Source organism: Pan troglodytes, chromosome 4 (genome assembly GCF_028858775.2).
Source record: "Pan troglodytes isolate AG18354 chromosome 4, NHGRI_mPanTro3-v2.0_pri, whole genome shotgun sequence".
Lineage (NCBI taxonomy): Eukaryota > Metazoa > Chordata > Mammalia > Primates > Hominidae > Pan > Pan troglodytes.
In genome coordinates, this window is record NC_072402.2 from 33992811 (window position 1) to 34017623 (window position 24813).

A 24813-nucleotide genomic window follows, 5' to 3' on the forward strand; every position below is an offset into this window, starting at 1 on the left:
TATTTCTCAACTCTAGTCTCTCTAGTCTTCATTAGCCAGTAAGTTAATTTAGAACCTTAAAAAAAAACTTAAGTTTAGCAGCTATTTTGCAATAATATATCCACAAAAATTTTAAGAGTTAATAATGGTTAATTTTCGTCAAAAATTGTCTAATTGAAGTATAGGGCTTGGTTCCCACTTCTATTTGTAAATTATCATTTCATGTATAGAAATAAGGCTTCAATAAGGACAATATGCTCCTGTTCATTAAAGTAGATCAATTGTTAAATCACGTTTTTCACTACTATTAAATGATATCTCAATTTCTCTAAGAAAAGTCTTCAATTAAATACAAAAAAATCATAAATTGATAAAGTGATATGGTAGTATCAATACCCATTTATGAAAATAAGTGTCACATAAAATAAGATATCCCAAGCCAGCATTGATTATGTTTGCTTCTGTTGAAAATATTCATTATTATTTAGAGGATTTTTTTTTTTTTTCGAGACAATGTCTTGCTCTCTCGCCCAGGCTGGAGTGCAGTGGTGCAATCTCGGCTCACTACAACCTCCGCCTCCTGGGTTCAAGCAATTCTCCTGCCTCAGCCTCCCGAGTAGCTAGGATTACAGGCACCTGCCACCATACCCAGCTAATTTTTGTATTTTTTTAGTAGAGATGGTGTTTCACCATGTTGGCCAGGCTGGTCTCAAACTCACAGCCTCAAGTGATCCACCCCGACTCGGCCTCCCAAAGTGCTGGGATTACAGGTGTGAGTCACTGCGCCCGGCCCTATATTTAGAGGATTTTAAATTGATGCAACATACTTCTGTTGGTCACTGGTAAAGAAAATATCTTGTTCAAAAACTGCATCTCACTTTCGTCTCACAAATTCAGAAATGTCACATGCAAAATCATACTATCTACTCTCAATAAATGTCTTATTTAATATGACTAACTTTTAAGAACTACTGTTTCCCAAAGCCAGAACTTAACAAAAGCCAGAACATAATCACTTCCTAGCTATTGTCCTTAGGCAAGTTTAACCTTTGTGTCATGTCTCAGTTTCCTCATAATAAAGTGAAGAGAATAAAGATATCAATATCATGAGTTGAAATGAATTAATATATGCAAATCACTTAGTGCAGTACCTATAGTTAGTCCTCCATAAACTTAGGCTGCTGTCTTTATTATAATATTATTATTGTTATTATTATTATAACTGTTTTTATCCACCTTCACTAATCTTATCCATTTATTTGCCATATTAATATTAATATCTATTGTCATAAGAGTTTTGTGAAGATTAAATAAGACAATAAAGCAACTAGTAAGATGAACTGGTATGTAATAGAAGTAATTGACCATGATAAGTATTATTTTGGGGGAATTAAAATGTTAATACATGAAGGCATTAATGCTGGCATAAATGTGTGTTGAAAGAGAACCTGTTAAAGTCATTGATAAAAGAATATTAATCTAATATTTCATCCAATAAAAACATTGGGAGCTAAGCAAATAGTACTCTCTAACTCCACAAAAACCCTTCCCTCAAGTTTGATACCCATTCACATATCTACATATCTTTGGTATGGTTGTTCAACTATCTACAAATACAACGAATTTAGAAGAAAAATGTAAAAAAAAAATTTTAGACTTTTGATCATCATATATTTAGGATCAAAAGATGATGTATTTTACCTAAACCCTGTTTTGGAATCCCAAGGACCATAGTTAAATAAGAATTTATCACTCTTCAGTGCAGAGTTGAAGTATCTTTTGATCAGCGATGGTTGAAATGAAAAATAATGTTGTTTTATGCAGTTGCTTGCAAGATTATAAAACTTATTAATTATCACAAAACTACCAATAATTTTTCATGATAGATAATCTAGTCTGTAAAATCACTTACAGCTAAATTTGATAATTTGTACAAATTAGGATTATTCCTTGAGTTCATCTATCATGAGCACAATCAATCCCTTTCATGAAATTTGCTTATTCAATTTTTTTAACTTTTCAGTTCAGGGGTACATGTTCAGGTTTGTTACACAGGTAAACTTGTGTCATGGGAGTCTGTTGTGCAGATTATTTCATCACCCAGATATTAAGCCTATTACCCATTAGTTATTTTTCTTGATCCTCTCCCTCTTTTGACCCTCTACCCTCTGATAGGTCTCAGTTTTTAAAATGTTAGCAGTTCAGCCGGGCATGGTGGCTCAACGCCTGTAATCCCAGCACTTTGGGAGGCCGAGGTGGGCAGATCACCTCAGATCAGGAGTTCGAGACCAGCCTGGCCAACATGGTGAAATCCCGTCTCTACAAAAATACAAAAATTAGCCAGGCATGATGATGGGTGCCTGTAATCCCAGCTACTCGGGAGGCTGAGGCGGGAGAATCACCTGAACCTGGGAGGCAGAGGTTGCAGTGAGCCAAGATCACACCACTGCAGTCCAGCCTGGGCAACAGAGTGAGACTCTGTTTCAAAAAAAAAAAAAAATTGTTAGCAGTTCATTGCATTTTTTAAACAAACAGTAGATGGCTGTTCCTTATCTAATTACATTCCACTTAAATTGTCATAGTATCATCTACTGGTATCACAAATGTACTATCTATTAAGATAAAACATTAATTCTGAGGTATTTTGTTTTTGGTTTTTTTGTTTTTATTTTGAGACAGAGTCTTGTTCTGTTGCCCATATTAGATAGAGCACAGTGCTGTGATCATAGCTCACTGTAACCTCAAACACCCAGGCTTATGCAATCCGTCTGTCCCAGCCTCCAGAGTAGCTAGGACTACACGTGCATGCCACCAGGCCCACCTAATTTTTCTTGTTTTTGTAGTGATGGAGTCTCACTATACTGTCCAGGCTGATCTCAAACTCCTGGCCTCAAGCAATCCTCCCCTCTTGGCATAACGAAGCACTGGGATTACAGGTGTGAGCCACCATACCTGGCCATCTGAGGTATTTTAAAATGAAAAACTAAAAAAATTCAAATTGCCATACCTCTAATTATACTACTGACTAAATAAAAGTTATAAACAAATCTATGATGAAGAAAGAACTTAAGAGGAAAATACATCTCTGTCTAATGTTGATCTAGGAAAGTAAGACATTATATATGTAGTTCAAATGGAATGTTTTAAATGCTCTAATTAGTCTACCACTGTTTTTTAGTGAGAGTCACTCTCACTTGTCTCTGTACCACTCTCTGAGATAACTGGTGGTGGTGGCTGAATAAGGGTTAGTTTCCAACTTGGAGGCTACTCATTATTCCCAACGTCTAAAGGTAAGAATAGAATATGGAAAGAAAGGAAGTGTTACAGTCTCTGCTCTCTTCCTGCTCCTTCATGTTTCTCCATTCACATCCTGCTTCTTCTTGCATAATTATGAGATAACCATAAAAAGATAATTATAAGTGTGACATTATTAGTATTAATAATAGCACTGTACGCTTGTTATATCCAACCAAAACAGGAAGTAAGAAGGGCCCACAGTTTGAATGAGAACACTGAAGTTTACTCAAGGTTACATTACTAGTAAATGGCGAAGAGAACTACAAAACAATTTCTATCTCCAAGTCTAGCACTCTTTCTTCTACTTGTGCTGTTGTTATAATCTGAGTAAATTAGGCAGCCTAAATTTACTATGAGTTGCCAAATATTAAAAATAAAACACTGGAGTTGACTGGAAGATGAAGGGTTTATCATCCGATTCCATTCCCGTGACAACTCAGAAACACAAACTACTAAAAACTCCCTGCAAACCTCTCTTTTTAAACATTGTTGATTTTTCTATGTAAATTGATTGTTGAAAAAAAATATGTTATTCTAGTAGAAACTAAACTCTTTTAGAATTCCGCCTGGACACAGTGGCTCATGCCTGTAATCTCAGCACTTTGGGAAGCTGAGGAGAGAGGAACACTTGAGGCCAGGACTTTGAGACAAGCCCGGGCAACAGAGCAAGATCCACATCTCTAAAAAAATTCTTAAATTAGCTAGGCATGGTGGTGCATGCCTGCAGTCCCAGCTACTTGGGAGGCAGAGGTGAGAGGATCACTTGAGCCCAGGAATTAGATGATTCAGTGAGCTATGACTGTGCCACTGCACTCCAGCCTGCGAGACAGAGCAAGACCCTGTCTGTAAAAAAAAAAAAAAAAAAAAAAAGGTATGTGTGTATATGTATGTATACGTATATATATGTGTGTATATGTACATATACGTATATACACATACACCCATACTTTTTTATAATATACTATATTACATATATTATATATAATAAATACATTATGTATATGTAGTATATATGTATAATACACATATAATTAATCAATTCTAAGTAATTCACTAGATTATCCAGTTTATATCAAAATACAGAAGCATCTGATTTGTTAAGTGAGCTAGTTCTATGGGTAATTAAACCTGAAGGTTTAGTCAAATAACAGATACTCATTGAGTCATCTTACCTCCATGGGGTTTACAGTCTAAGGAAGCAATCTGGCTTTTAAAACACTAAGCATGAGTCTGAGGAGTACTAAGAAGGAGAGATAAAGGACATATACTTTTAAAGCAAATTCCTGAAGAGAAAGAATAAGAATAAATGTAAAGAAAAAGAAAAAAAAAAACATTCTAAGAAAATCTTATGTGATTGGAAGGGGGGAAATTATTTCTAGGCCTTATGTGAATATTACATGTTTGTATATGTATATGTAATCTTCCAATTACTGTTTCTGCTATAGAGAGGTGGGGAAGCTGGGAGACACACAAAGATGGGGTACTGGGCTGTCTTGTTCTAAACTTTAAAATCTTCTGCTCTTACCTGGGAAAAAAAGAGAAGGATGCCTACCAGGGCTACAGCAGTAATGGAAGCTTACAAGGATGGATAGTGACTCCAAATGAAATCACTGGACCAAGCAAAAATAACCTTAGGGATTTCAAGGGAGTGAGAGAAAAGAGTTATAGGTTTCACTCTCTGAAGAGATAAATTTTAAAAAGAATCATAATTTAAAATTGAAATAGTCAATATAGTTTGAAGAATGTTAACCATACTCGGATTCTATTGTTTATACCACATAATCTACCTTTTTTTCACTTAACATGAACTTTTTTTTTTTTCCCAGACAAGGTCTCACTCTGTCACCCACCAATGATGTAATCTCAGCTCACTGCAACCTCCACCTCCCAGGCTCAATTCTCCTGTCTCAGCCTCCCGAGTAGCTAGGACCATAGGCGCAAGCCCCCACACCTGGCTAAATTTTGTATTTTTAGTAGAGGTGGGGGTTTCACCATGTTGACCAGGCTGGTCTTGAACTCCTAAGCTCAGGTGATCCGCCTGCCTCGGCCTCTCAAAGTACTGGTATTACAGGCGTTGAGCCACCGCACCCGGCCGACATGAACATTTAACCTGTGTAATTAAACAGTCACCTAGAATATCATTTTTAATGACTGTATCCATCTAGAGATGTGCCATAATTAACCAATCCATTACTATTGTATATTTCCATTGTTTTCATTTTTCCTATTATAAATAAGGGCTCATATACTTGCAGGTAAATCTTTGTGTACTCAAATATTTTATGAGTATTTGTGTGCAATTTACTTTTATTAAAATTATTGCATCAAAAAATAAGATGTATTAATAGACAGAGGGATCAACATATAATAAAGTAAGCACAGCAAAATGTTAATGGTAGACTTTAGGTGGTAAGTATATAGATATTCACTGCAAAATTCTTTCAATTTTTCCATATGTTTCAAATTTATTGGAAAATGTTGGAAATGAAAAATGTTGAAAAAAATTATATTTTATGAGGCTAAATTCCTAGAATTGGACTAGATTATTCATAGTATGTGCACATCTTTAAACTTTGTGAAGTTAAAACATCAACCAGAAAGTGTCAGTTCCCTCACACTGTCAACACCACTTTTTAGTGCTTTTCAAATCTCTGCCAACTTGTTAGGCAAAAACTAGTAATTCATTTTTTAAATCATCATTTCTATGTTAATTTTTAAAACTTTTTTTAAGTTAATATATAATGAATTGAAAAGCTTCCTAATATGCTTGGCTTCAAATTTGATGTTGGTTATTGGAACCATGAAGCAGTAATCAAGATTCAAGCACCCATCTGGGGGCACTTAGCTTATTACCAAGCACAATACTCTCAAGAATAACTTGCAAACCTAATTATAAATAGGTGAAAGTTACTTGCAGGCCAGCATCATATACAGGCAAGGGGGCTGATGTCTGATTGGCAAATGGGCCTGGTTTAACATGTTCTGAGAAACAGTTCTTCCTGCACACACACAAAAAAAGTCACCTCTTTCATTTTCCCAGGATGCTCAGAATTCAAACACTAGTGATTTCTTCTTTTGTGCTGAAATAATTAGGTCCTCACCAATCCTCTTTCTTTTTTTTATTTTATTTTATTTTATTTTTTATTATACTTTAAGTTTTAGGGTACATGTGCACATTGTGCAGGTTAGTTACATATGTATACATGTGCCATGCTGGTGCGCTGCACCCACTAACTCGTCATCTAGCATTAGGTATATCTCCCAATGCTATCCCTCCCCCCTCCCCCCACCCCACAACAGTCCCCAGAGTGTGATATTCCCCTTCCTGTGTCCATGTGATCTCATTGTTCAATTCCCACCTATGAGTGAGAATATGCAGTGCTTGGTTTTTTGTTCTTGCGATGGTTTACTGAGAATGATGATTTCCAATTTCATCCATGTCCCTACAAAGGACATGAACTCATCATTTTTTATGGCTGCATAGTATTCCATGGTGTATATGGGCCACATTTTCTTAATCCAGTCTATCATTGTTGGACATTTGGGTTGGTTCTAGGTCTTTGCTATTGTGAATAATGCGGCAATAAACATACGTGTGCATGTGTCTTTATAGCAGCATGATTTATAGTCCTTTGGGTATATACCCAGTAATGGGATGGCTGGGTCAAATGGTATTTCTAGTTCTAGATCCCTTAGGAATTGCCACACTGACTTCCACAATGGTTGTACTAGTTTACAGTCCCACCAACAGTGTAAAAGTGTTCCTATTTCTCCACATCCTCTCCAGCACCTGTTGTTTCCTGACTTTTTAATGATTGCCATTCTAACTGGTGTGAGATGGTATCTCATTGTGGTTTTGATTTGCATTTCTCTGATGGCCAGTGATGGTGAGCATTGTTTCATGTGTTTTTTGGCTGCATAAATGTCTTCTTTTGAGAAGTGTCTGTTCATGTCCTTCGCCCACTTTTTGATGGGGTTGTTTGTTTTTTTCTTGTAAATTTGTTTGAGTTCATTGTAGATTCTGGATATTAGCCCTTTGTCAGATGAGTAGGTTGTGAAAATTTTCTCCCATTTTGTAGATTGCTCCTCTTTCAAAATTCAAGTATTTTATTTCAATATGAGTGCCATATAATTGTGGTGCTTCCATAGGATGGAATGCAATGGAGGCATTAAAGAGAACTATGGAAATCTGTATTTACTGACATGGAAAGATGTCCATGATATACTTGTTCATTGCAAAAAAAAAAAAAAAGTGTGTGTGTGTGTGTATATGATAGAAATATGTGAAAGGATACTTACTAAAATGTTACCACTGGTAAACTACTGAAGGACATATGGGATATTTTTAAATCCTTTTTATATATTTCTCTATTATTTATTTTTACAATGGGTATATACAATTTTTTTCACAAGAAATACAATAAGGCTATTTGCATTTCGATAAAAAGAAAAATGAAAATATCTCAGAAAACCACTCAGTCATTAGTACCATAATAAAATTTGGTTCAGCAAGATTTTCAAGTCAAGGTTAAAGTCCCCTAAGGAATAAGACCCAGATCCAGCATATTTTCAAGGGAAAAGGGGCTAAAGGCAGAGCAGGCAAAGAGGTCTCCAATCAAGTATTAAGCAGCCTGGGGCTAGGGCTATATTCAGGGAATTTTACTTGGAAAAAAAAATCAATAGACAAGAGAAGGCATCTGTGGTATTCAGGTCCAAGAGAAACCAAAAGTATGACGGCTCACTACAATCTGGAGTCAGAGTGGATCTTATATAACTTTACCACAATTCTTGCTTTCAGTATTACAAAGGAAAATACCTCCTTCTCCCCCTACAACAGGCCCAGGATCCAATGGCAATTGGATCTCTCTCCAGTGGGAAGAAGTTTGAAGTTTTTAAAATATTTACTTAACAGAATTAAAGTATTTTATTTCAATATGAGTGCCATATAATTGTGGTGCTTCCATAGGAGGGAATGCGATGGAGTCATTAAAGTATACATTTTTAAATGTATACTTTACGGAGACTGAAAAGAACATGATGCATTAAACTACTCACCTCCATGGGAAGACATGTCTGTCCATGGGTAGATGCTCCTAGATGTGACATCACAGACCCATTCTTAATTTGAAAGTGTATTTTGCACATGTAGCCATCAGAACAGTCCTGTGTTTCATCACCAAAAAATACATAAGAAAATGCCAATTATTTTAAGAATTCATCATTTTAAGAACCACTTCCCATAAGTTCCAAACTGATCAGTGAAAAACTAAATGTACTAAATGAGACTATATGGATAAAGAGACTAGTCCAACACCCTGTACATAGTAAGTACTCAATAAATGCAAGTTTTATTCTCCTACCTTTCTTATTTATTAATGATGTCTCCACCCTCCTAGATTAAACCTTTCCCTTTTTTCCTGACTAGTCCATAGCACCAAGATCACAGAACAAAACTTAAGCTTATAGAAATAGCTTGTCACATAATTAATATTGATTTTCATGGCATACACATAGAGAACAATTTTAGGACTTGAAATAGATCTCGAAGCTGCAAGAAAGCTTCCATTTCAATTTCTTTCTCAAGGCAAGATCTCTATGAAAATGTCCCAGAAAGGTATTTATGCATCTCAGCAACTGCCTGAGCACCTCCAGGAACTGGCCCTTGTTACTCCCTTACACAGTGGTCATTTCCATTTTAGTGCATTGTACATTAAGAAAGTTTTGTCCTGTATTTCACATCCTTTAACTTACTTAGTTCTGCCCTCTGAAGTCTAATCCCTTTTCCACACAGCTGTTCTTCCAAGCGCTGAAGAAATGACCACCATTTGCAAATACTCCTTACAAAATATGGTTTCTGAGCCCTTTACCAGTATTTGTCTCCTGTTTCTTGTACTTGCTCTTAAATATACTAATGAATGATGTTCATCTAATTGTGGCCAGTTCCATTTTTTTAAGGTAACACTTTTTTGAATTCAATAAAGTCATGTGTAAGAATATAATACCTCCCCAAGCACGAACATACATGCCAATAAATATTAATTCCCCACCAAATTGTCACACCAACATTTACATTTTAATAGAATTAAAATAATAAGGACTAAGGGGTTAATCTTCCTATAAGAAGAGGGAAATTTGGATGCAGTGACACAAACAGGGAAGAAAGCCATGTGAAGATGAAGACTGGAGTGGTGCATCTAGGAGCTAAAGATTGCCATCAGCCACTGGAAGCTAGAAGCAGTAAGGAATGGTCCTTCCCTAAAGCCTCTGGTGGGAGCAGGACCCTGCCAACATCTTGATTTCAGACTTCTAACCTCCAGAACTGTGAGAGAATAAATTTCTGTCACTTTAAGTCACCCAGTTTGTGGTACCTTGTTATAACATTCCTAGGAAACTAATACAGTAACTCTATTTTTTAAGACACTTGACAGCACCTTAAGAATGCCTCCCAGTAAGTTGTGCTGACAAACAGCCAGCCCTCACTCAGGGGGCTGCACTGGTTAGTTGTTGATTGGTTAGATCCAACTCATTCTGATTGGTTGATGCCTCTGTCACAGGTTGCTAAATATTTTTAATATCATTCCTGCCTGGAAAGTAGGCCATCAGATATCCAATACTGTCATTTTTAATTATTTCATTAAGGATATCCATTTTGTAGATGGAATTACTGTTTTAAATTCCAGCTCTACACTATCTGACCACAAAGCAGATCCTGTAATGGTCTTCTACCATTGAAACCTTCGTATTTAGAAAAATGTAGATTTAACATTGGCTTAAACTGAGAAAGATATATGTAGTGACTGTTGTCATTGCCACTGTTTCACATCAAACATCATTCTTCCTTCTTTTGGAGCAGTAGTCATTGCTCCTCTAAGGAACAATTGCTCCTCAATTCTCCTGATTGAGAAGGGAATGGTTCCTTAGAGGAGCATTGGCTACTGTTACACTAATTACAGCTCCAGGGATAGACACAGATCTCTGATCTTGCCCATCAGTACTGCCGGCCCCAGAGACTCTGGAGGACAAATGATCTACATCACAGCCAATGGGATGAAATTCAGGATTTGGTTTTGGGGGGGTTGGGAAAGGTGGCTGTTCTCTTCTCCACTAGGTTTGAGCCAGACAGACCACAAAAAAAAAAAAAAAAACCTGGCAGCCATGATGTAATTAAACGAAGTTGGCTCTGCAACTCAGAGGAAAGCAAGACCATGAGATACAGAGAAACCACATTCTGACTACATTATTTACACCAACCATATCTGAAACTAGTTCTATCTCAGATTTTTCAATTGCATGGCCCCAAAAAGTCCCTTCTTTGCTTCACCCAATGGGTTGGGTTTTCTGTCACTTGCAACCAAAATAATTTTGCTATTAAGTAACATAAATTTGTGTTTATTAGTTTAAAAATAGAAGATTTCTATTGTATTGTCAATCTCATTGTGATAGATAATCAATAGTTGATTATATAAAAGATTTACCATATACAGTCATGCATCACTTAACAGCAGGAATATCTTCTGAGAAACACGTCATTGGGCTATTCTGTCATTGTACAAACATCATAGACTCTGCTTACACAAACCCAAATGGTATGGCCTCCTACATACGTAGGCTATATGACATAGTTGCTTGCTCCTAGGCTGCAAACCTGTACAGCATGTTACTGTATTAATTGCAGGCAATTGTAACAAAATGGTAAGTATTTGTGTATCTAAGCATATCTAAACAAAGAAAATGTACAGCAAAAATACAGCATTATAATCTCATGGGAACACTGTACATGTGGTCTGTTCTTGACCGAAATGTCATTATGCAGCATGACTATACGGTAAAACTATAATAGCATGTGTTTGAGAGAAAAATTACCCAAAGTCTGCAATTTCAAAATGATCTAGAGATAAAAACCAAAACTCTCAGGATATTCAGAGAACACGGAGCTGCACTGTGTGTACTAAATATAGCTCATTAAATGAGGGTAACTGCTCTATTTTGTATTTTTCTATACCTGAGCCCTGGTCACATAACCTCCTCTTAAGGGAACATAAAATTTAGTAAAATTCTAATTACAATGCAAAATACATCTCCTTTGACATAAAAGAGGTGAGTCAAAAATTCGTGTACACCTATGTTATAAAATCTAAATAAATTATCTGGTCTCTTTCCCAATTAGTTAAGATAAAGAGATATGTCACTTTCAATAATACTTATAATTTGAGGAATTTACTTACATTTTAGGTAATTTCAAATACCATTTTTTATTATCGATAGGGAAGTACACTGGGTTTTTTGCTCTATATTTGGTAGTGGTGATTTTTTTTCAGTATCAATCTTCTCAGTCAAGATTAGCCTTGAAAAATTAAATATAGAGTTTTTTGGATTTTGATTTCCCTTTAAAGACTTCCACAGAACTAGATCTTTCTTCTACTTTGTTTTAATTTAAGGCAGAAAAATATGTTTTGTTCTTCACTGTTGAAGGATGCTTTTTTAGAGACAAGCAAACTCAAAAGCAGGAGAACCACCACTCTTGTCAGCCCTGCAGTCCACCCAGCCCAGGAAACGATGTCAACTCAAATTCCCCCTTGGCAATGAAGTTTTCCTGACCATTCCAATTAACACTCCTCTCTAGCTTCCCTGCATTCTTTTTGTACTTATCATAGCTTACACTTGAACATTTAACTCTTCTTTAATTTTTTAACATTTGTTAGTTTTATTTCTCCCACTAGATCATAAGCTCAGGGCCTAGGCCTCCATCCTCTAAGGGATGACAAGGTCTTTACAGGATCCAGATTCCATCCCACATAAAAACCTGATCCAGATAGAGTCTGAAAACATCCTGGACAAGCATGAGAGGATTTAAAAACAAAGGGAACCTTCAAGTTTATCCAATTCAAGCCTCTCATTTTAGAGATAAGAGGGTGAAGGACTAAAGCACTTCTAAGAAACTTGTCTTACACTAATTAGTTGGAGGCAGAGCAGGAAGTGGAAAGCGGATCTCTTGACCTGAGTATTCTTTGTAGTACACTAAGCAAATTCTGCAAGAGAGCAGGACCATGGCTTATTGACTCTCGTGGACTGGTGTGGGCCAGTGCTTTGCACTTCAAGTAACAAACTCAAGCCACTCAAGTGTGGTCTGGGGACCAGCCACAGCATAAGCTGCGAGCTTATTAAGACAGACATGCAGAATCTCAAGCCTCACCCCAGACCTCCTGATTCTGCATTTAAAACATAATCCCCAGGTGATATGTATGCACATTTTGGAAGCACTGAGGCATGTACTGCAATCCCTGACTCAAAGAGACAGCAAACTGACTGCATTAACAATGGTTCTCAATCCGAGCTGCACATTAGAACCACCTGTGGAGTTTTCAAACTGTTGCTGGTGTCTCACCTCAGACCAATTAAGTCAGAATCTACCTAGCAGATTCCAGCACAGCAGCCAGAGTTGAGAACCACTGCACTCAATTCCTTGGAGACCCTCTTTTGAACTCAATGAACAGAGTCAATCAGGTAATCTGCAGCTACCTCAGGAGAGAAGTCCACAAACAACTCAAGATCTTCATGAACACCATAGCTCATCTGGAGTTCTCCAAATGCTAAAATCACCTCTGTTAACGCTCTCTTCTTGGAGCTTTGACCATGCTGAGACTGCCTTTGAAGTGGTCTTTACTACTGCCCCAAAAACTAATTTCTGGCAACTTGGCCAGTCTTGACCTGGCCCTCTGAAACTGCCAGTAGTCTTGTAACTTAAAATTGCTCCAAGTCCAACTACACTTCAGCTATTAGGTCTCCTTGCTGTCCATTCACCTCAAAGCATGATGCTTCACTCTGTCACTGTAGAAGAATAAGTAATAAGAAATGTCCAGCTGTTATAACCCAAACAACATTCATTATAAAGAGAATACTTCCTCACAGCCAAAACTCTTCCAGTTATCTAAATAGAATGCCCTTCACCTAAGACCAAAATAAGAAACATTTAAATGAGAAAAAAACCCAAATATGCTAGATGAAAATATAGGAGAACACATATTTTTTAATATGATAAAAACCCAGAAGTCATAAAAGACTGGTAAATTCTACGGCATGCAAACAAATTCTTAACACCATAAAGTCAAAAGACATATCAAAATGTGAAAAAGCATTTGTAGCTCATATCATAGAAAAGAACTAATTTTTTCAATATAAAATAGCTTTAATTTCCTCAAAATATAAATAGTTCCACCAAATCAACAGGAAGGGGTCCAACAGCCCAATAAGAAAATGAGCAAAGGATACACAGATAGTTTACTAAAGAGGAAATACATGTAGATAAAAATATGTTCAATGTTAGCCATAAGAAAAATGCAAATTAAAAACTGTGATAACATTTTTTACCAATCAGATTGGCAAAGATCAAAAAGTATGAAAGGGAATGTATAGACAAAGACATGGATAAAACAAGCAGGCACTCTCATACATTGCTGGGGCAGGGGAGTTAAAATTAGCATAAGATCCCTGAAGAGCAGGTTGGCAAAAACTATCAAAATTTAAAATGCACACACCTTGGACCCAGAAATGTTACTTCCAAGAATTTACCTTATGGATATAGTCACATATGTAGTAAATAAAATTCATACAAATGATTATTAACATATTATTTTAATAGTATAAGGTTGGAAACAACCTAAATTTCCATCAATGAGGATTGGCTAAATAAATTATTTTATATCCAAATAATGGGATAGTATGTAACCACAAAAATAATGAATGAGTTCTGTAAATATTGAGTAATGACCAAGACTGACCATTAAGTTATTTTTTAAAGCGCAGAACAGTATGAATATATGCATGCTACCATATGTTTAAATGTAACTGTACAGGCTATGTGTACACTGAATATATCCGGAAAGACACCCAAGACCATGGTATCAGTGGCAACCTCTAAAGGTTTGAGTAAGGAAAGTAGAAGGGTTAGAAAGGAGACTTAACTTTTTAATGTAAAACCTCTTTTGTGCCTATAAATACATGGCACTTGATTTTAAACAAATAATTAATTGCCCTTTGCACATATGCCTCCAGGCCACCACATTGCCAGAGTAGATTCCAATCTTAAACTTCTAAGGAGAAAATGTCCTATAGGTCTTATAGAATCCAAGAGAGACAAGCAAGTTTTCTAGTGTAGTGCCGATTGCATTTTGGATGGAGATCTAAGGATTTCCTGATAGAACACGTTTGGGTCTGTTTTAGTACAAGCTGTCATAGGGCTATGCCACCCAGCAAGCTATGTTATGCCTGCTGGAATCCAGCTAACAAAATAATTATAGGGCTTCTGTTGCTGAGTTTAACAAGATCTTCTCTAGACACATCTAAAAGAAAATGGGTGGTTATCTAAGGGTCTCAGCTCTACTTCAGAATAAGGCATTTTATATACGACTTCAACTCAAGTTAACTGCCCAGAATGATCAACTGCAGGAAGGGCTTGACAAGTCCATAAAGGAGGAAGACAACTGAAGTTTCTAGGTCAATGCCAGCACTGATCAAACAAGGCCTTCAAGGTCAGTGGAGCCCTGAGGAATAGGTCAAACCTAGGCCACAGATCTCAAGTGACTGTTCTTTGCTGCTGTAGAAGATCAAACCAATACTATCAGTAGCTGCTCAAAACTGATTAACCTTGGGGTAAAAAGAAGAAAGTAGAAACTACTGCTAAGTAGCAAAGTTTATACTAGGTAGGTCGGACATTAAACCAATATCCATCCATTTTTTAAAGTTAAAGGTAAGTAATGTAGGCAAGGAACTGTTATGGATGTAGAAGATCCTCCAGAACACAATGCTGAATGTGTTAATACGACTCCTCCCCACACCCCAAATATCCACCCAATCCCAGTAACACTGACTTCAATTTCTCATAGTGTTACACCTTCCAGATGCATGAGAGGATCCTGGCCAGGGTGAACTCTGATGCCTCTGGTTATGTTATATACAAAGGTAACTTTGTATAAAGAGTGACCAGCTCTAGTCAAAGTGATTCATCAGTACTGCTAGCCTCTGGCTCATTTAGACAAAAACTCAAGAATGAAAGAAAATAAGGAGATAATACATTTCATCTTTGATAAAGAAATTTGCACGTCTTTAATTTCCCCTTGGTCCTGTAGTATTTTGGGATTTATTAAACATGACACCTCATTAATTAAATAGTCCACCCATACCTCAGAACTTCCTGGGGGAAAGGGCTGGAGTTACATCTCAGATACTAAATTCCACTTAAGGAAGCTGAGCCTGTCCTTCTGGGAAAGAATTAAGCCTTCTGGATGCATTCAGCCCAATAGAGGCTAGCACCCCCTCGATTCACCATCTCCATGGTATAATCCACAATTATTGCTTTCATTTGTGTGACCTAATTTGTGAATCCCTACTGAACACATTTGTTCTCTAGCTGGGAATCAAACCACAGAAAAACACTGTGACACTTGATCCTTGATTGGTGGTTTTCTGCCTGTGCACAGTTTAAAAGAGCTTTTTTAATGCGGTCATGGTATGAAACTAAAAGAGAGTTCGTAGAATTGTTTTTTTAAGAGATAGGGTCTTACTCTGTCACCCAGGCTAGAGAGCAGTGGCATGATCACAGCTCATTGCAGCTTCTAATTCCTGGGCCCAGGCCATCCTCCTGCCTCAGTCTCTTAAGTAACTAGGACTACACTGCCACATCTGGCTGATTTTTTTTTTTTTTTTTTTTTGTAGAGATGGGGTCTTGCTATGTTGCCTAGGCTGGTCTCAAACTCCTGGCCTCAAACAATCCTTCTGCCTCAACTTCCCAAAGTGTTGGGATTACAGGTGTAAGCCACCACACCCAGCCAAGAATTTGTAGGATTTTGACTTGAAATAGTCTCTATCAATCAGCAGTGTGACAGAGGATTATACCACCTTCAAAGGATTATATAATCTATTATAGTACAGAGAATTATACCCCCTATTATACTACTTACTTCTGCAATGAATCCTGTTTATGTAAACAGACTCATTATATACTTTTATTAGGTTCAAATTTTGAATCAACCTATAAACAAAGCACAGAGGACTAAATTATAGTTACTGAATAGAATCTAAATATTATGAATCTTGATGATGTAAAAATAATAATATAATCAAAAATCAGAAAGAAGAATAGGAAGGAATGTGGGAGGTAGAAGTAATAAACTAAATTCTTCATCTATTATAGCAGGAATCAATAGTTATTGTCCAAAGATGAGAAATCAGGAAGGAGAAATATATTACTTAAAGTTGCAGGGGTAACCATGAGAATAACTAAGGGATTATTCATCATCAATAGGGGTTCCATTAAGCAAATTAAAATCATCCATACAATGGAATACTACATAGCTATTATAAATAATAAGATAATTTTGTATATGCTTACAAAGAAAGATGTCAATGATATGTTAGGTGGAAAAGTAAGTTATAGAACAACAATGCCATTTATATAAACACATATATAAAGGTGTATAAATATATTTATATGTGCATAGAAAACAAATTACAAAATTGGGTCAGAGGAGAAGGAGGGAAAGATTTTCATCTTTACTTTATATCTCTATGTATTATTAAACATTTTTAAATGAAATCATGTGTTATTTTTTCTTGTAGAAATAAAATAAAGACCCAATCCAGGAAAGAAACAGTAACAGTTCACTAGGGAGACTGAGATCTAAATCAGGAGTAAGAAAACTTCATTAAAACTTTCCTTTCACTCTGTGATAAATATGATTCTAAGAACCATGAAGTGTTAAACTAATTTTTGTTTTTATTTTCTTACCTTTTTGAACTCACTCTCTAGTTACTAACCCAAAATGGGGCTAATACTTCTTTCTTAGGTTACTACCTAATTATACCACACCTTCACTCTGTTTTTCAAGTAAACATTTTTTGATGCTACTTAGGGCTTTCAATTTTCAATGCCATTCAATAATGCCACAACTGTGCTCACTTGTATAAGAAGTTAGTTTTCTTTTTTTTTTTAATTTATTTATTATTATTATACTTTAAGTTTTAGGGTACATGTGCACAATGTGTAGGTTAGTTACATATGCATACATTGGCCATGCTGGTGCGCTGCACCCACTAACTCGTCATCTAGCATTAGGTATATCTCCCAGTGTTTTCCCTCCCCCCTCCCCCCACCCCACAACAGTCCCCAGAGTGTGATGTTCCCATTCCTGTGTCCATGTGTTCTCATTGTTCAATTCCCACCTATGAGTGAGAATATGCAGTGTTTGGTTTTTTGTTCTTGCGATGGTTTACTGAGAATGATGATTTCCAATTTCATCCATGTCCCTACAAAGGACATGAACTCATCATTTTTTATGGCTGCATAGTATTCCATGGTGTATATGGGCCACATTTTCTTAATCCAGTCTATCATTGTTGGACATTTGGGTTGGTTCCAAGTCTTTGCTATTGTGAGTAGTGCCGCAATAAACATACGTGTGCATGTGTCTTTATAGCAGCATGATTTATAGTCCTTTGGGTATATACCCAGTAATGGGATGGCTGGGTCAAATGGTATTTCTAGTTCTAGATCCCTTAGGAATCGCCACACTGACTTCCACAATGGTTGTACTAGTTTACAGTCCCACCAACAGTGTAAAAGTGTTCCTATTTCTCCACATCCTCTCCAGCACCTGTTGTTTCCTGACTTTTTAATGATTGCCATTCTAACTGGTGTGAGATGGTATCTCATTGTGGTTTTGATTTGCATTTCTCTGATGGCCAGTGATGGTGAGCATTGTTTCATGTGTTTTTTGGCTGCATAAATGTCTTCTTTTGAGAAGTGTCTGTTCATGTCCTTCGCCCACTTTTTGATGGGGTTGTTTGTTTTTTTCTTGTAAATTTGTTTGAGTTCATTGTAGATTCTGGATATTAGCCCTTTGTCAGATGAGTAGGTTGCGAAAATTTTCTCCCATTTTGTAGGTTGCCTGTTCACTCTGATGGTGGTTTCTTTTGCTGTGCAGAAGCTCTTTAGTTTAATTAGATCCCATTTGTCAATTTTGGCTTTTGTTGCCATTGCTTTTGGTGTTTTAGACATGAAGTCCTTGCCCATGCCTATGTCCTGAATGGTAAAAATACCTAGGAATCCAACTTACAAGGGATGTGAAGGACCTCTTCAAGGAGAACTACAAACCACTGCTCAAGGAAATAAAAGAGGATACAAACAAATGGAAAAACATTCCATGCTCATGGGTAGGAAGAATCAATATCGTGAAAATGGCCATACTGACCAAGGTAATTTACAGATTCAATGCCATCCCCATCAAGCTACCAATGACTTTCTTCACAGAATTGGAAAAAACTACTTTAAAGTTCATATGGAACCAAAAAAGAGCCCGCATCGCCAAGTCAATCCTAAGCCAAAAGAACAAAGCTGGAGGCATCACACTACCTGACTTCAAACTATACTACAAGGCTACAGTAACCAAAACAGCATGGTACTGGTACCAAAACAGAGATATAGATCAATGGAACAGAACAGAGCCCTCAGAAATAACGCCGCATATCTACAACTATCTGATCTTTGACAAACCTGAGAAAAACAAGCAATGGGGAAAGGATTCCCTATTTAATAAACGGTGCTGGGAAAACTGGCTAGCCATATGTAGAAAGCTGAAACTGGATCTCTTCCTTACACCTTATACAAAAATCAATTCAAGGTGGATTAAAGACTCACACGTTAGACCTAAAACCATAAAAACCCTAGAAGAAAAGAAGTTAGTTTTCTTACAATATTCCTACTCCCTTTTCCTGGAAGCTCTCGAACCTACCAAGTCCCCCTTCTTTTCACCTCCAGCGCCTTCCTGACTTCCTGTGAGTAGTATAACACTGCTTCCCCATCCCTGTAATGCAGGTCAGAGCACAGAAAGGACAGAGGCCCCAAGGAATAAGTGGCAGAAAAAATTAGCCACTTGTCAGGCTAGAAAAGGTTACAGGTGGGAATTTGGTGACCTGATGTGGGGAGAAGCACACATGCATATGTGTTTACATATTCTTCCACAGCCTGTTTATCAAACGCAAGTTTTTAAAGAATGATTACAGTTTAAATAATGCTAAGTCTCTTCCCCTTCTTAGAGCCAAAGCATCAAAAGTAAGTTTAAACACACTAGTTCCGTTTTCCTTATTAATTACTTTTAACAGATATCTCCACAATGTTAGGTTTCACTATTAAGCATTTTCTTTTCCCTGTTTCATTTTTTAATAATAGTTTGTTGTCGGGTTTTCCAACTTGCCCATTTTGAGTTTTCAATTTTCAGTTCATAGATGTGAGACCTTCATATGTGCCCTCATACTTTTTATTAAACAATTTGGTTTTGGCTCTGAGAATGCTCCTGCTTATTTGTGCCAGGGGAATGGCCAACGGATATTATAACTGATCGGAGGGGACATGGGGGGCCTGCTATCGAAAGTTATTTTTTTTCTCTCTTTGTTCCTGCTTCCAATTTAAGTTTGGAGACATTTTGCCATATTATGTTTGTTTGCTCACTGAATTGTTCTTAAAGGCTTAGTTTTGCTTTTCCAATACTGTAGATAAAATTAAAAAAAAAAAAAAAACACAGATGACCTAAATGTTGGCCTTCTTCATCTTGATTTCTGGATTTAAAGTTACTCCCAATCTTATTCCTTTCATAAATTATTGCTTTTTGAACCATTGGCTATTTTATGAAAATTACTCAAGAGAATTAAGAGATTAAAGTAATTTTATACTTTATTAAATGGAAAGAAATTTGATAGTACTGATGGTAGAAAAATTATCAGGGCAGCAAGTTGTCACTTCGATTTCAAAGCACTATCCTTGCAAAGCAGTACAAATAATTTATTAACTTTCCCAGTTTTTAGTGAAATGAAGGATGCCTGAGCTTAAGCAGTTTAACTCCTCAGAAAAGAATCCTGCTATAGGGTCAAGAGAACAGGGGAAGTGACAAAGGCCTCCCTGGGATGGGCTGTACAAAGTACCACAAACTGGTGGCTTAAAACAACAAACATTTGCTTTCTCACAGCTCTGGAGGCTAGAAATTGGAAATCAAGGAGTTGGCAGAGCCGTGCTCTCTCTTTAGGCTGTTGCCTCCTCCTAGATTCTGGTTGTTGCCAACTTGGAAACATATTACTCCAGTCTCTGCTTCTGTCTTTACACAGCCTTCTCCCCTGTGTGTCTGGGTCTCTGTGGCCAAATTTCCCTCTTCTTATAAAGATACCAGTCGTATTGGATTTAGGACTCACCCTAATCCAGCATGACTTCATCTTAATTTGACTACATCTGCAAAGATCCCATTTCCAAATAAGGTTGCATTCACTGGTTCTAGGTGGACATGAATTTAGGGAGACATTATTCAACTCAATACAGTTGGAGAAGCAGGAAGAGGTAGGAGAAACGCAGCCCCACAGCTGTCTCATCTAACCTGAAGACAGCTCACACAGGAGAACAGCTGAGGTAGGACAGAGTTGATGGCCAGTGATTCAGAAGCTGTTCCAACCTGGGGACAATAGGCCAGATTCTCAGGGCTACTGCTGGAAGCCAAAAGGGCTTTACCCAAGAATGAGGCAGAGGGTACTAACAGCTTTGAGAGAAGGCTGCACAGTAGTACAATCACTGCTTTTTATCCATGGAGCCTGGATATAGTGAGATTGAAAACTTTACTGAGGTCATTCTGCTTGCCAAAAAGAACATTCAATATTCACTTCTTGGATCAGTACCAGACACGTGGCAAACTCACATAGTTAGCAGAGAGGAGGGACAAGAAGGGAAGACAAGGAAGGAAAGAGGGAGGATAGAATCCACTCAGCCTTTTTTATTAATGTAACAAAAGTTTCTTGACATATTTCCCAGAATGAGTCACAATCTCTGCCCTCCTAGTCCTTTCCATTCCAAGCCTGTGAAGGTTTAAAGCTCTTATACTGAATTCCCTCCTTCTCTGTGTCATCTATCAGAACTCCTGCTTCCCATAGCTTGGCATTAATGTCTCAGAAAAAGGAGGAAAGCTGTTGCCTCTGCATCAAGACAGAAGCATACAACAGAACAGCAGAAGGAGGAGAAGCACATCACCTCACTCCACCCCAAAGGCATACACACCTTAGGGAATCTTCCTTAAATATCTCCTCTCCTTCAGTTCCATAAGTTGATCATGTTCTCCCACTGCTGTGTTCCTAATTTTAAGGTTGAAAACTGGCGACCTTAAACTGATGATCATATATCTAATAATGTCTTAACCTAAAATTATATTTGTTGATTTTACACATCACATAAATGGGGTATCCTTCAAATACTTCTGTATTAAGTGTTTCTTTGGCCAACCAACCATAATAGAATAACAAAATAGACATACCCTCCCACATTAAACAACTAGAAAACCAAACATAAAATATAAAATTGGAGTTTTCAAACACTGAACACAGGCAGTGCAGAACAGTGATCTCTGAGAGAAGAGAAATAAACAAGGTGAGCCTGATAAGTATCCCCGCTAGAGAAAGTTTCTAGGCCACACTACAGGGATAGGATATCCAAACAGAGCCCCGAGGATTACTAACTTGGGGAGACAGAGTTCAGAATTTGGAGAAACAGATTGACAAGAATCAGTGCAGCAGATTACAAGGGAGGCACTGAAAGAAATAATTCTCAAGATCCTCAGAGGAGCCTTTCGTGAGTGTTTCACTAAGTAGTAATCTGCACATGGATGTGAAGAAACTACTGATACCTAGCAAGAAATAGTAAAAATAAGTATGCAGCACAATCCTCAGAATGCACATAGGGCTAGGAATAGTTCATATTCCCACCAGTGAGAATAGAAAACCATCCTAACATGCACGGCAATGAGTAGCATCCTCAGAAAGTAAATCCCTTAGCTGTGGTCCAAATCAGACCTAGTCTAAACGCTGTTCAGGACTTCCCGTCGCAATTCAACCCTTGAAAGAATCAAACCAATTCCAAGGATCTTAATTGCATTCCAGAAAAAGTCTGAAAATATCTAAATGAAAAAAAAAATCCAGCACACACAATGTCCGGCTTTCAATTAAAAAATTACCAAGCATGAGAAGAAATAGGTAAATATGACTGAAACAGGAAGGAAAAATCAGTCAATAGAATTGGACCCATAAATATGCAGGTGATAGAATTAGAGACCATGATATAGTTTGGATTTGTGTCTCCACCCAAATCTCATGTTGAATTAGAGGAGGGGCCTGGTGGGAGGTAAATGGATCAGGGGGTTGGATTTTCCCTTGCTGTTCTCATAATAGTGAGTGAGTTCTCATAAGATGTGATGGTTTAGAAGTGTGTGGCACTTCCCCCTTTGCTCGCTCTCTCTCCTGCTCTGTCATTGTGAAGATGTGCCTGCTTCCCTTTCACCTTCCCCCATGACTGTAACTTTCCTCAGGCCTTCCAGTCATGCTTCCTGGTAAGCCTGCAAACTGTGAGTCAATTAAGCCTCATTTCTTTATAAATTACCCAGTCTCAGGCAGTTCTTTATAGCAGTGTGAGAACAGACTAATACAGAAAATTGGTACCAGGAGAGTGGGGCACTGCTATAAAGATATCTGAAAATGAGGAAGCAACTTTGGAACTGAATAACAAGCAGAAGTTGGAATAGTTTGGAGGGCTCAGAAGAAGATAGGAAGATGTGAGAAAGTTTGGAACTTCCTAGAGACTTGTTGAATGGTTTTTGAATAAAATGGTGATGGTGATATGGACAATGAAGTCCAGGCTGAGGTGTTCTCAGCTGGAGATGAGGTACTTACTGGGAACCAGAGTAAAGATCACTCTTGCTATGCTTTAGCAAAGAGACTGGCAGCATTTTGCCCGTGCCCTAGAGATTATTTAGGGTATCTGGCAAGAGAAGTTTCTAAGCAGCAAAGTATTCAAGAGGTAACTTGGCTGTTTCTAAAATTCTATGCTCATATGCATGAAGGAAGAGATGGTCTGAAATTAAAACTTATATTTAAAAGGGAAGCAGAGCATAAAAGTTTGGAAAATTTGCAGCCCAACCATTGCAGTAGAAAAGAAAAACCCATTTTCCACGGAAGAATTCAAGCTAGCTGCAGAAATTTGCATAAGTAATGAGAAGCTGAATGTTAATAACCAAGACAATGGGGAAAAATGTCTCCAGGGTATTTTAGAGATCTTCAGGGCAGCCCGTCCCATGACAGCCCTGGAGCCCTAGGAAGGAAAAATGGTTCTGTGGGCCAGGCCCAGGGCCCCACTGCTCTGTCCAGCCTCAGGACATGGCACCCTGTGTCCCAGCTGCTCCAGCTGTGGCTAAAAGGGGCCATGGTACAGCTAGGGCCACGGCTTCAGAGGGTGCAAATCCCAAGCCTTGGCAGCTTCCATGTGGTATTGGGCCTGCAGGTGTGCAGAAGGCAAGAATTGAGGTTTGGGAACCTACACCTAGATTTCAGAGGATGAATGGAAATGCCTATATGTCCAGGCAGAAGTCTGCTGCAGGGGTGGAGCCCTCATGGAGAGCCTCTACTAGGGCAGTGCAGAGGGAAAATGCAGGGTTGGAGCCCCTACGCAGCGTCCCCACTGGAGCACTGTCAAGTGGACCTGTGAGAAAAGGGCCACTGTCCTCCATACATCAGTAAGGTAGATCCACCAAGAGCTTGCACCATGTACCTGGAAAAGCTGCAGGCACTCAAAACCAGCCGGGGAAAGCAGCCATGGGAGCTGTACCCTGCAGAGCCACAGAGGCGGAGCTGCCCAAACCCATGGGAGCCCACCCCTTGCATCAGCATGCCCAGGATATGAGACATGGAGTCAAAGGAGATTATTTTGGAGCTTTAAGATTTAATGACTGCCCTGCTGGGTTTCAGACTTGCATGGGGACTGTAGCCCCTTTGTTTTGGCCAATGTCTCCCATTTAGAATGGGAGCATTTACCCAATGCCTGTATACCCATTGCATCTTAGAAGTAATTAGTTTTTTATTTTACAAGCTCATAGGCAGAAAGGACTTACCTTGTCTCAGGTGAGACTTTGGACTCTGGACTTTTGAATTAATGTTGAAATGAATTAAGATTTGGGGACTGTTGAAAAGAAATAATGGTATTTTGCAATGTGAAAAGGACATGAGATTTGAGAGGGGCCGAGGTGGAATGATACGGTTTAGATTTGTATCCCCGCCCAAATCTCATGTCGAATTGTAGGAGGGGCCTGGTAAGAGGTGATTAGATCATGAGGGCAGATCTCCCCATTGCTTTTCTTGTGATAGTGAGTGAATTCTCACAAAATCTGATGGTTTAAAAGTGTGTGGCAGTTCCCCCTTTACTCTTGCTCTCTCTCTCTCTCCTGCTGCACTATTGTGAAGATGTGCATGCTTCCCCCTCACCTTCTGCCATGACTGTCAGTTTCCTGAGGCCTCCCAGTCATGCTTCTTGTTAAGCTTGCAGAACTGTGAGTCAATTAAACCTCTTTTCTTTATAAATTACCCAGTCTCAGGTAGTTCTTTACAGCAGTGTGATGAATGGACTAATACAGACCAGGACATGAAAATAGCTATCATAAATATACTCTTATACGTTCCAGAAAGTAGAAG

General features: G+C 38.0%; 1 protein-coding gene across 6 annotated transcripts in view; it reads right to left on the reverse strand.

Moving 5' to 3' along the window:
• Positions 1–24813, reverse strand: part of ATG10 (autophagy related 10) — a 285621-nt gene that overhangs the window by 189342 nt on the left and 71466 nt on the right. For 4 of the 6 annotated variants that reach the window (XM_003310661.6, XM_054684225.2, XM_054684226.2 and 1 more), the window contains one exon: positions 8332–8439. The exons of the other annotated variants lie outside the window; for them this stretch is intronic. In XM_003310661.6, coding sequence (XP_003310709.1) covers positions 8332–8439 — 108 coding nt within the window. The remainder of the gene's footprint in view (positions 1–8331; positions 8440–24813) is intronic. 6 annotated transcript variants of the gene reach the window in all.